Genomic DNA, 12348 nt, shown 5'->3' with positions numbered 1-12348 from the left:
GGTTTTAAATTATTAAATCCCCCCATAAGGTAGAATGAAAGAATAAAAATATGGTAAGCCAAGAGAGAAAATATGTTTAATTAGAAAACTGTTTGGAAAAAGGAAAAAGGTGTAGAAGGCTGTGGATGACTGCAAATTAAAATGTTGCATTAAAAATAAGGGAAAGTTATACTTAATGTATGTAAATTAAGTTCAAAACAAATTCAGCTGGCGTTACCAGGATAATTGGGTAACGGTTGTTGGTTTAGGATAAGCTGAGCTACATTAATGTATGAAAGTTAAATGAAAACTCAAAATAAAATGAATATTATTATTGATAGAGTATAATACACTGTGACTTATGTGATTTTAGAGTGTATGCTGGTGACACTGATACTGATATCTGAAACCAGGAGATATTTAAACATATAACATTAGTGTGGGCAAAAGAGGCATATTGGCAGTATCAGGAGCAGGTGGAGGTGGCTACAAAACGACAGCTCACAAATACCAGATGTGCCTCCTGATTGCTCAGTTGCATCAATTAGGCAGATGTTTTCATAATATCAGCAGTCACAGGTTTGAATTTTTTACGTGCTTTAAGTTAAAGTTACAGTGAAACAGAAGTCAGAGTGTCTTTATCTTCAGTAACGAGACAGAATCCTTCACATTTGATGAATCTAAAGGGGCGTGGTTTAGCGACTACAGCTGCCACCGGCACCTCCCTCACCGACGTCGTTCGGTAGGAGGATAGAGGAATTAATAAGTTAGACCTCAACCACATTGTTTTGGAAATGTAAACTTAGCTTTTGCCAACTGAAGCCAGTACACCAACCTCCTACTATGATATTGCTCCGCTAGCTACAACAACCCACGAGGTCAATTTTTTATGTATATGCCCCGAGATGAGTCATTCAAATATTGTACAGGAAGAGAAAAAAGAGAAAAGAGGAAGTTTTAAATAAAAACACTCAAAATATTTGTTTTTTGAACAGACGCACCGATTGCAAGTTTCTTGGGTGATTCCAAATTTTGCTGATTACGATTTTCTTGCTGTCTTAGAACTATAATTTACAGCATGCACAGACATTTTTGTAACTTTTCTTTCATAGGAAATTGAAATTGAATTCTATGTTCATAATAAAACAGTTAGTTGTTGTAAATATTTTTAAGGTTGTTCCTCCACAGCTTATTTTGCAGGTGTTAAAAATTGCGAGTCTTTATGTCTTTTTCACTCACTCTGAAGAACTTCCACACCAACTACATGATGTGTGTGTGTGTGTGTGTGTGTGTGTGTGTGTGTGTGTGTGTGTGTGTGTGTGTGGCTGTGACTTTCCTGTCTGACGTAAAACCATCATGAGGCATGTGTGTGAATTTGACCGGCACAAAATCAGATTTGACTGACCAGCGGCCGATGTCGTTGGTGCATTTCTAGTTTTTTGACGTACATTTGCAAAGGGAAAACTTCCCACAGAGACGTAGGATTCAAACTTGGAAAATATCTCACTGTGTCTTTAAAGTTGGTTTCAAAGTTTTAAAGAGTCTAGTTGTTCACAGGTCGTTGGAGGCATTGGTTTTAGTGTTTAGACCTGCTGTAGCGACTGAGCAATCAGCAGACCTTGTGTTTGTTAGCTCTACACCTCTACCTTCTGCTAATGACGGTTTTACAGCAGAACAGAAGGCTTGAAACTACAAAAATGCTCCTGGCTTTTTTTGAAGTGTCTCTACTTTATATAGATATTCAATGACATTAAATGATAACATGAATGATTGAATTTTTGAAAGCAATTTAAAAAGCCTCCTAAGCATCCCGTATTCTGCTTGAAGACATCAATAAATGTTCTCTCACAGTAAATCTGCATCTCTCACCAGGCCCCTAACAGCCTTATTAGCTACAGAGAACCATGAAACTCTTCTTTTCCCTCCAAACAGGAAAAAGTGTGTCCTCTGCCTTTTGAAAATACCTCACTTCACTCTCCACATGTGCAAACTCAATTCCTGCGTGCAAATCACCATTTGCTTTTCCTGGACAGTCGTGATAATGAAAGGAGCGAGCCGGTCGGTGGGATTTTTTCCACTCAAAACTCGATTCAGACGAGATGTGAGAGAAGTTGCATTCTGATGTGTTTCTGAGCGTCGGGAGAGCCACTGCCAGGAGAAGGCGACACAGCAGGGCTGACAGCTCCATCATAAAGCTCCCCAGCCAGTAGTCAATCACTCAGCAAGGCTCCCGTCGGCCATGGCGCTCTAGAAGATGAGCAGGCGTGCCGACACACTCATACACACAAGCAGCGAAGGACACACAGACACCGTGGCAGGAGACCACTTCACCATCACAGTACTGGGACATTTCCAACTAAGCTTGGCGGACCTGTTACAACTCTTTAAATTGTCGCGGCTGTTGCTGACAAACATGGCGGTCGTAACCGCTGGATTGTGAGACCTGACCAGGTAACCGTGAACAACGCACAACTCAAAATAACACACATGATCCTGGGCCCTCTCTATAAACACACACAGCATGACAAATATGCTCACAGCATGATGAAAGCCTCCTCTCTCAGCTGTGATTACTGTCCCACCTGAGCTTCATGCCTCTGAGGGACATGTGGGAGTAATCCAGCTCAGAGCCTGAATCCAATGCATTACATGTACATCACACAGCCAGTGAAGAAGTACTTTTCAATGGTAAAACAAAAAGTAAAAACTGCTGGAGCTGTTCTAAAAAAGATCTGGGACAGAAATTAAGACGCATAATGGATCTTCAGGGAACACTACTACGCCGTGTTTGCATGCTTTTATTTTTTTCTACCTGGAAGTAGTCAATGTGCGCTCATTCTCTTCTTTCTGTGTGTGCGTTTTATTTATTTTTTTTTTATTAACTGCACTGAATCTAAATAATATGATTAAAATTAAGGCAATTTAGTCCACAGGGAACATGTTTCTTAAAAGATTAATGATCAATGAAACAAAAATAATTTTATACACATTTTAAGAGAGCCACTGTGTCAGTATTTACAGTTTATATATGCAGTAAATAACTGGTTTTATGAAATTGTTTCTACTAGTATGAATATAAATTTCAAGAACATAAGAGGGTAGCGCAAATATCAAAAAAGAACATATCAAAATATGTTGGATGCTTGAGGCTGCGTTTTTTTCAAGCAATTAATTTGCATGTTAGCCTGTTAAGCCTTATTCCTATCCCTCGGAAAAAAACACCTAAAATAACTCCCCAAAATTAAGCAGCACTTGCTCCTCAACCATAAGGCTTAGATGGATATATCTGGTCTCATTTGAATTGTAAGAATCCAAGGACTATGAATCCATTGTAAGTAAAATAAACTATATTACCATGGAGATTACAATGGAGAAGCATATATATATATATATATATATATATCACCATCATAACAAAGATAATACATAGATAATGATGCAATTGAATGTATACTACTAAAAATATAAATATTATGAAAATACACTAAAATACACTGTTTATGATACAATTTATAAATATATACTCCGGCGTTTTCCATGTATTGGTAATCTATACTGTATACATATTGACCGTTTACTGGGAGTTTATTATATTATTAGTATATTTTTTCGAACTGTTGTTTTTGTCACAGAACGAAAATATTACGTGTGCAAAAAGCGGCATACTTTTTATTCAGAACAAGGTTGATTTTCTGAGTTTTCGCACCACAAATAACGGCATCAACCAATCACGTGGTGCAGAACTGGTTGAGTTGCGGCCATGTTTATAAAACAGCAACATGGAGGCACCGTAGTCCGTAAACTTTTACTATTACTCATTTCAACCTTGACAAAGGGAGCAAAGACCAGATCCACTCCTTCCTTTCTTACCTATCACAATAAAAGCCCTACACATATAATATTCACAGGCGAGTATTTCACATTTTTGTGTCATTTATTCGTCATGCCCTCGGTGGGTAAAGGCCTGACATTTAAGTTATGGGCATTTGTATTGAACTGCGTATGGTCACTTACTAATCTTATCAAGAAATGTATTGTTATACCAAGAAAATCAAGTGGCATGTCTTAATGCGTTTGCTAAATGTAGCAATATTGAACAAAAACAGATAAAAAAATCTCTTTTGATGTAGAACGAATGTATGTTTTTGATCATTTGCAGCAGAACAGCTTTAGTTCAATGTTTCAAGTGGTGAGCTTTTGAAAGCTCCACTTGAGACCTTCAAGTCCCGCACATATAGCCAAGTCTTTCATTGAACATTGGCCTGTTCTGCTACCAGGTACACTTATAAAGTACTTTATGCTCAAACATGTTGTTCATTATATACAGCCCCTTGCCTAGTGCAAAACAATACAGCAACAACAAAAAAGCTCAACACTGGGGTTTATATCAGGCAGGCTGCAACTAATGATTATTTTCATTGTCAATCACTCTGACAATTAATTGTTTAATGAGATTTCTCAGAGGCCACAGTGATGTCTTAAATCTGCTTGTTTTGTCTGACGGATAATTCATTTACTGTCCTGTACAATAAAGAAAAACAGCATATAGTCACATTTGAGAAATTGGAACCACAAAATATTTGTCATTTTGCATGAAAAATGACTGAAAAGAAGAGTCAGTTATAGAGGTTTTGCCGGTCCTGTCCGGTCATGAGCTGACACCAACTAATTTTTTTGCAAACCAGATGAACCAGCATTTGTCATTATTACACGTTCTGGCAAATGAAAAAGGAGCCCTCATCAGCTACCTGCACCGACGGCATCACGGCGCTAAACTCACGCTCCAACTTGTATTGCATTAGTAATAAGCAATATGACAACGTGATTAACATAATATTATGTTTATTTATAATTGGACTAATGAAACCACTGGTGTCTGACAGGCTGAGCACAATTTACTGCCGAGCCAACAGGAAGGCGATCAAAGTTCAGTAGGGGTGGGAAGACGGAAGAGGAAAGGGGCGCATGGCACACGTTGTGTTTGTTTGCTAGAAAGTTCATGTGTTCAGCAAATGTATTGCAAACCCAGAGGTCCGTAACATTAATAAGTGTGCGGTCAAAAGAGAGAGAGAGAGATAGAGAGGGAGTGAGAGCATGTGACTGAAGTGGAGTATGGAGTATGACGTTATACTGTAGCTGTGAACGTAGCAGTGCAATGTGTGCACAGTTTTCACTTTAACTTTAACTTTCTTAACTTAAATGTGTTATACAAGTAATGAACTCCTGCATAACGTTAGCGAGTGTGAGAAAGAGAGAGTAACAGCGTCTGACTGACGGTGAGTATGAAGTCAGCAGTACCGTTATAGCTGTGAACGTAGCAGTGCAGTGTGTGTACAGCTAGTGTGTGAATAATTGCTACAACTCCTCAAGACACAAGCCAAGTTCCTGTATCTTGCTTGCCATCTGTTGATTTAACTGAAGGCGGTTAACCCCGAAGTTAGCGACAACTTCAGCACAGGCTCTATGTTTTGGTGTAGCGGCTGCCGAGTCAAGTGCGACGCCAAGTGGCAAAATTCCGTATACCGGTCCAGTCTGGTGTTAAAATCAAACCGGTTTGAACATTTTTAAACCGGCCCAAACCGAGTCATCAGACTAGTTGCAGATTAATTTTTCTGTTGATCAACTTATCGCCTAATTGTTGCAGCTCAAGTTCCTCTCAATCACTCCTCTACCCGTTTATTTGTTGTTACCAAAACCCCCAACCAAAACTACGATGTGCCCAGGTGGCTCTCACTCTCTAGAGTCAGCAGCTCCGCACAGCAACAATAAGAGTCTTCCTCTCATGCAACATGCAGTCATATGTGGGCAACCCTCTCGCTCTCCGGAGAAAACTTCAACACCTGAGTATCCCAACAACATCTCAGCAACTCTGCAAAAAGAGATAGTCCGGCCCTGATGAAGGATTCTGGTTCTGCTGCTGTGCATTGGGGTGAGCTCGTATATCTACTTGGTATGGCTCCACCTCTCCTGCAACTAGAAATATGACATCCCAGGTCCTGAGGGGCAGGTTTGTAGCAAGGGATCAGTACACCACATCCTATGCCTGCCACATACAGTATAGCTAACTTTGCAGGCTCACATGGTGGCAGTTTCATATTACTTCCCAGCAAAGCCCCATGGGTAAAGGCTCGGCCACCAGGAGCATCAGGTCTTAATGTTAACCCCAACAACATGACCGCCAGAGTTACAGAGGCACACATCCCCCCACCAGGATAACGTAGTGATGCTCAGAAGAGTATTATTAGATCATTCTCAAAAACAGCGAGAGGGCAATAATGAATGACAATGACAAATCTGCACATGTATACTGCATCAGTAATGTATGTGTTATGTATCATTAATATCTGCGAACAGCGAGAGCTACCTTTTGAAGGATGATGCTGCCAGGCAGAAGCAAACACAACATTAGGACCCATATTGTTAGATTTTACCCATCAGAAATACTTAAATTTCAAATTATGGTTTCAAAATGAATGCACCTTCCCAGAGTGGAATACTAAATTTATTTTTCCAGCAGCAGAAGTGGTTGACGATTCAACCAAGACTTTCATTAATTTACCCCAAACAACGATTTGTTTTCTGCTAAAGTGGCTGGGAGAGTGGACAAACTTTTGCAGCCACGGTACAAATTAGATGCAATTTTATTGATTCCTGTGGGTAAAGCGGGGTCAACAAAGAAAGGGCTATAGATTAAAAAACAACACAAGAGCAGACATAGCATACTGAAGGTGACAGATAATCACAACAGACTGTACATCTTGAGGATAATAGTGGACAACGAAGAGAGCATAACAGCGTCTTCATCAACATGAGGCAGAAAATACAAAGAGGCTGACTGTCAATAAAAGCCCAAGGGACGATCCATGAGGGACATTTTGATGAGTCAGTGTGTGTCAGAATCAAAACGATTTTGGGCCAGATTCCCCCCTCCTGACAATCATCAGTAAAGCCACGATTTTGTGATGGTTCTTGCCAGATATTCTTGTGGTGTGAGGTATGTTAAGAGTGTTTTTTACATACCAAGTCCATCCTGGCCTGTTCAATATTTTTGATTGGATATCCTGTGTGTGTGGGGGAGCCCGAGGACAGCCGATGACGCAGTCACGTAGGAAAGAATGATAGCCAATAGAGAACCAAGGTGATTGAAGAAGGAAGGACAACCACGCCAACTTGGCGGCCGCGGCTAATGTATGAGCATACTTGCCAACCCTCACGATTTTCCTGGGAGAATCTTTTTGCCTTTTCGTTATCTTAACCTGTTTCCTGTTTTCCTACTGTTTCCACCCAGACAACACAGCTTGAACAAATGTAGTTTCCTGGCCAGCCTTAAGAGGGGAAAGTTAAAGGGATTAAAGCCCAAAACTGCTGAATGATCCTCCACACTGCACAAGCTTCCAGTACAGAAACCTCTCTGGGAAATCAAAAGTTTCCCTAAAGGTACCTCCAGTCTAAATTACATCTGCTCCCCTGAATAAACCTCCTGTAATACTGTATATCTTGTCATTCTCACGCAGCCTTGGAGTGATGGACGGCACTCTGAATCCAGTTTCCCAGAATTACTCTTTCAGCTGTTTCTTAATTGAGTTTTAAAAATGGTCAGTAGTCATGGCAGGGCGATAAGCTGGTCCTTGGAGACTTCATGCACACTATGAATATGAAATTCATAAAAAAAGGTCATCTGGAAGTTTCAGTATCAATTACCACCAAAAGTCATGGGTCTCATGAGATTCACTCTGTTTCCGTAAACACAATACTTGGAATAATAAGATTATTACAATTAACCTTGGGGTAATCTTTCAGAAGAATGATAATGAACTAACTGTCCGTCAAATGTAATATAGATGTGGATCCTTCTACTCATTAGGAGCAGAATGGGAGAAAAACAGGCTCATTAACACCAACGCAGATACAGCCACTACACCTTTGCCCTCCCCATACGGTCTCTGTTTCAGCATTCACATGGCAGGTGCACCATACTGAAGACTATATCTAACTAATTAGCAGTAAGTGGAATATAAAATTCTTCTCAGATAATGGGCATGAAGGATGACTCAAAGTACAGGCCTTCAGTCAAACAGATGTGATGTTATGGGTCCAGCGTGGGCGACAAATAAATATTGAGCAAAGAGACTAGACTATAAGCATCGTGTGAAAACAGTGCTGCAGTTTCTAGTCTGGCAGGGTAATATTGTAAAAAAACAAGGCAGTGATACAGCGCTAGAACAACGACTACTCTGTTTCCAAAAACAACATACATCAAGATAACAATGTTCAATCTACAGGTCAAAGTTGAACAACAAACATTTTTTGATTAAACAGTTTTTTTGTCTGAAACCGGTGGGCAACCTCTGGGGTCTGAGAAGTGAAGCCAATGCTGAAAGTGCCTTAAAGTTGCATTATTTCTAATAGCCAGCAAGGGGTGACTGCTCTGGTTGCAAAAATAAGCCTGATTGTATAGAAGTCTATGAGAAAATGACCCTATTTCTCACTTGATATATTACCTCAGTAAACAGTTTATGGTCTCAATCGCTAGTTTCAAGTCTTCTTCAATACAGCATGATGTTCATTTACTAAATTATTGTCCCATTTAGAGTCAAATAGACCATAAAGCAGGGGATGCTTAAGGGCGTGGCTACCTTGTGATTGACAGGTCTGGGAGTTGCCCGTATTTTTCATAGTGTGTTTTCAGCTCAGAATGTTAATTTTAACATTTTGGTCGTCTAGAAATATCTAATTCAGTATTCAGTTGTACTTGGCTCCACCTTCTCGTCTAACTTCTGGTTGCAAAAAAACAAGATGGCTATGGCCATAAATGTCAAACTCGAGGCTTCAAAACAGTAGTCCACAAACCAATGGGTGACGTCACGGTGACTACGTCCACTTCTTATATACAGTCTATACTTGTAGGAGTAGTTAAAAAGACACCAAAATAGCACACGGCGTGACTGCTTCTTGAGAAAATCATGACGTCAAACCCATTTATTTGTAGCGTCTCCATTAATAAGTGCCATCCGACGCAATTCACAGAGACACTCTGTTTTGAAGTGCTGCTGGGGAGGGACCCTTTAGGAGAGGACCTTTATGTTCCAGGAATACATACTTAATGTAATAACCCAACATATTTTTCTAAAAGTGGATTTCCACTTTTCTACTGACTCTAATTTGCTGCATTCGTAGCCGTCAGTAGATTTTTCTGTTAAAGAAATGTACAGGTGGTTATGTGTTTAACACGACCAGAGTCACCTACCATGATTCATTTGGAACAAACAGAAGCAGAACCGGGTAAACAGCTTGAGCCACCAGACAAAGAAAATACTGCAATAAATCCAAAGGAAAAGATGTCACAGTATGACAAATTCTGTTTGACTTAAAGATTTCTCTCGAAGATAAGAGCTGTTTGAACAAATCCCTTTGCCCAATGACAAAAGACTATGATAATCACCTTGCCAGCACAACAAAAGTCAGTAAATCTGTACAACAAGAACAAATTTATCTGTCGTTAAGTTGAGCAAGAATCTAAAACTCCCATCTGCCAGCGATAAAGTGGATGATGGATTCCAAAATACACCAACATTTTAGTCCAACAAAATAATGTCAATGTGGTTTTAAATGTGTTGTTTCTTTGGTCTTTAGGGAAATATCAGAAATGGTCCTTTTCGTCTCAGAACGGCTGGCGGGGTGTGTCGGTGTCTTGTTTGCTTAACAGCAGCTAATAGTCAGAGTGTTACGCCGTAGGGAACTAGAGGCGTGTTGTGTTCATATTTGTAAGTCAGATAATAAGGAGACTTTAGCAGGAAAGTTAATGTGGGTTGTTGTGCCTCTTGTGTTGTGCAGGAGGCTGCTGTCTGGCTCAGTGGGACCGTCTGCTCTGCATTATGATAGAAAGCTAATGTTTCTGCTTTATGCAAGATTTGATTGGCTGTATCGAAATAAGGTCTCCATCTACGTAGGCAGATAGCAGAGTGGTATTCCCTCAAATTAATGCAAAACAAGGGGATGCCATCAAAAAAGTGTATTTGGTTTCTGATGTTTTCTCAACGGAGAACACAGGACAAGTGGTTTACAGAGGAGATATGTTGTAGCAGACAAAAAAAATGCAATTAATTTCAGCTGGACTTGAAGGAGTCGTGTCCACCAAAGCATAGCTTTCCCAGCGGAAAACTCTAGGCGCTCCTCTGAAAATGTTTAGCTGGTAGTGCTTGAGCACTTTGGAGGCGCAGCATTTTTTCAGCAGAGACGATTTGGTTGTGTCTGATTACTATGACACGGAATATCCGCGAAAGTAAACATGTCGGCATGAGTTAGAATACTTGCCTTTGCTCTGGATGAAGGGAAGGCCGAAAACACGTACGGAGAGAGGACGGATCCGCTGGTCTATGTGAGTTCATGAGATTTTGTGGGCGAGGAAACATCTTGGCAAGTACGATCGTTTGGTTCAGATTCAGATTCAGATCAATTTTATCCCACACAGGGAAATTTGTTTGGTCCAGTGCTCCAGACACGAGGAAAACATAAAGTCCACAGTAAAAACAATAAAAATGATACATAACAGGACCACAATATACTCATAATAAAACACATTTGATCATGTCTTTGTGGTAGGCTATTTGTATCGCCCCTACTCCGCAGTGACTGGATGGCTGGGTAAAAAGTGACAGTGATGAGTGCAGCGTTTTACCCAAAGTTGAACATTTTTCAACTGTCTGTGACCAGAAAAAAACACCAATGTGCAGCATTCAGTGCCTCATAATGCTTTGGTGGACTCGGACTCTAAGAGTGGAAAGAGTTGCTGGTTAGGCACCTACTGCAGTGGCTGGTTCTGTACAGCAGATCTCTATAGTCATCTTGAATTTCCCTCGGGATCAATAATGTTACTATCAGATGATGACATTATAAACCAAAAAGTGCATTCTGTCTTTGTGGCAGCCTCTTACCGTTAACTTGGAGAGTGTGGGTCTGAAAAAGTTTCTCGTAGCCATCAGCATGACAGGTGTAGTTGCCCATGTGGGTCGTAGTCACCTTGGTGATGTACAGTGAGCCATCATCCCCAAAGTCCTACCAGAGAGGGAAAGAGAAAAACAAAACCTTAATGACTTACAGAAAGCAGTAGTGGTCTTGTTGCAGTAGTGATGTTCGAAGGCCTTTGAAGCTGGAAATGGACGGTTTCAATGGGAATGCATCAAGCCTGCAGTGTGCAGATGAGACGATAAACATGCATCATAGAATAGGAAATGAAAAATTTAACAATCTTCCATAAAAGCACATTGTAGAACAATGTCCATCCATCTAAGTCACAAGTTAAAGCCATTTGGTGCCACAGAGAACAAATGAGGAAAATAACTGTTAAATTCACCGTTAAAGAAAAATTGTTTTCTGGTACGTGTCATTTTTCCAATCATTGGAATGTGATCTGATGAAAAGGGACTGAGGCTATAATTGATTAGCATAGAAATTACACAGCGTTAGCTGCTTTCAAAACACAAACAGGGCAATATACTGTAGTGCTGCAGACATACAGTCAATAATAATAACTTCTACTGCTCATATTAAATGTCATTGTCCCTGAAAAGGACAAAATGCAAGTTATTACCTTTCGTTAACATGCACATTCCACAAAAACACAAAACATGCTGCACTTCCGTTCTCATGTGGCCTATTTAAAGCAAAACAAAAGATGTAATTAAACCAAAACCGATCCATGATGTGAACGTATGTAGAGCCAACTGAAACATGATTAATTCATGCTGTGTATTAACCCTTGTGCCTCGCTGTAAAAAAAGTTGCTCTGATGTCCTTATACGACAAAAAAGTCTGCGTCAAAAAACTCCCCTAAAATTATATGGTAATATTATTTTCCACTTTCACTGATTAAATCTTTTAACCTACAGCCTTTTATTCATTTTCAGAATTTTAACCTTTTAAATGCCAGTTTGTTTACATAATGCCATAAAAAAAACACAAACAAATTGAATTATTTTCTGTATAATAAATGCTAGGGTTTTTTTTTTCAGTCGGAGATATGTCAATGATTAGCAACAACATTGTCTTTTAGGCATTGCATCAAACACTGCAGTGCTCCATAATAAAGCAGCAATAACCCCACTTGAAACCAGGGAAATAGCATGTATTTGCCTCATAGGGCAGACATGAGAAAATGACTAAATAATAAAAACTACAATTTTGAAGCCAGGGCTCTCAATTGAAAGCCTGATATAACAGGATGCATGAATTTATGGGGGAGCAATAATTGTGGTTTTAATGGGTTTCAATGGGAACACTTCTGAGTGTCTGTATTTTGGCCACACAGTTTATTATAGACTTATTATAGAAGCTGAGGTGAAAAAAAACTCAAAACCCTTGCCAAAAGTT

At 39.8% G+C, this 12348-nt stretch overlaps 1 protein-coding gene across 4 annotated transcripts in view; it reads right to left on the bottom strand.

The window, feature by feature from the left end:
* The window catches only part of fstl5 (follistatin-like 5), a 213050-nt gene that overhangs the window by 50847 nt on the left and 149855 nt on the right, over nt 1–12348 (bottom strand). For all 4 annotated transcript variants that reach the window (XM_074649147.1, XM_074649144.1, XM_074649146.1 and 1 more), the window contains one exon: nt 10914–11034. In XM_074649147.1, coding sequence (XP_074505248.1) covers nt 10914–11034 — 121 coding nt within the window. The remainder of the gene's footprint in view (nt 1–10913; nt 11035–12348) is intronic.

The sequence above is a fragment of the Sebastes fasciatus genome, chromosome 10 (assembly GCF_043250625.1).
Source record: "Sebastes fasciatus isolate fSebFas1 chromosome 10, fSebFas1.pri, whole genome shotgun sequence".
In the NCBI taxonomy this organism is placed as follows: domain Eukaryota; kingdom Metazoa; phylum Chordata; class Actinopteri; order Perciformes; family Sebastidae; genus Sebastes; species Sebastes fasciatus.
This window is presented reverse-complemented; position numbering and strand designations above follow the sequence as displayed.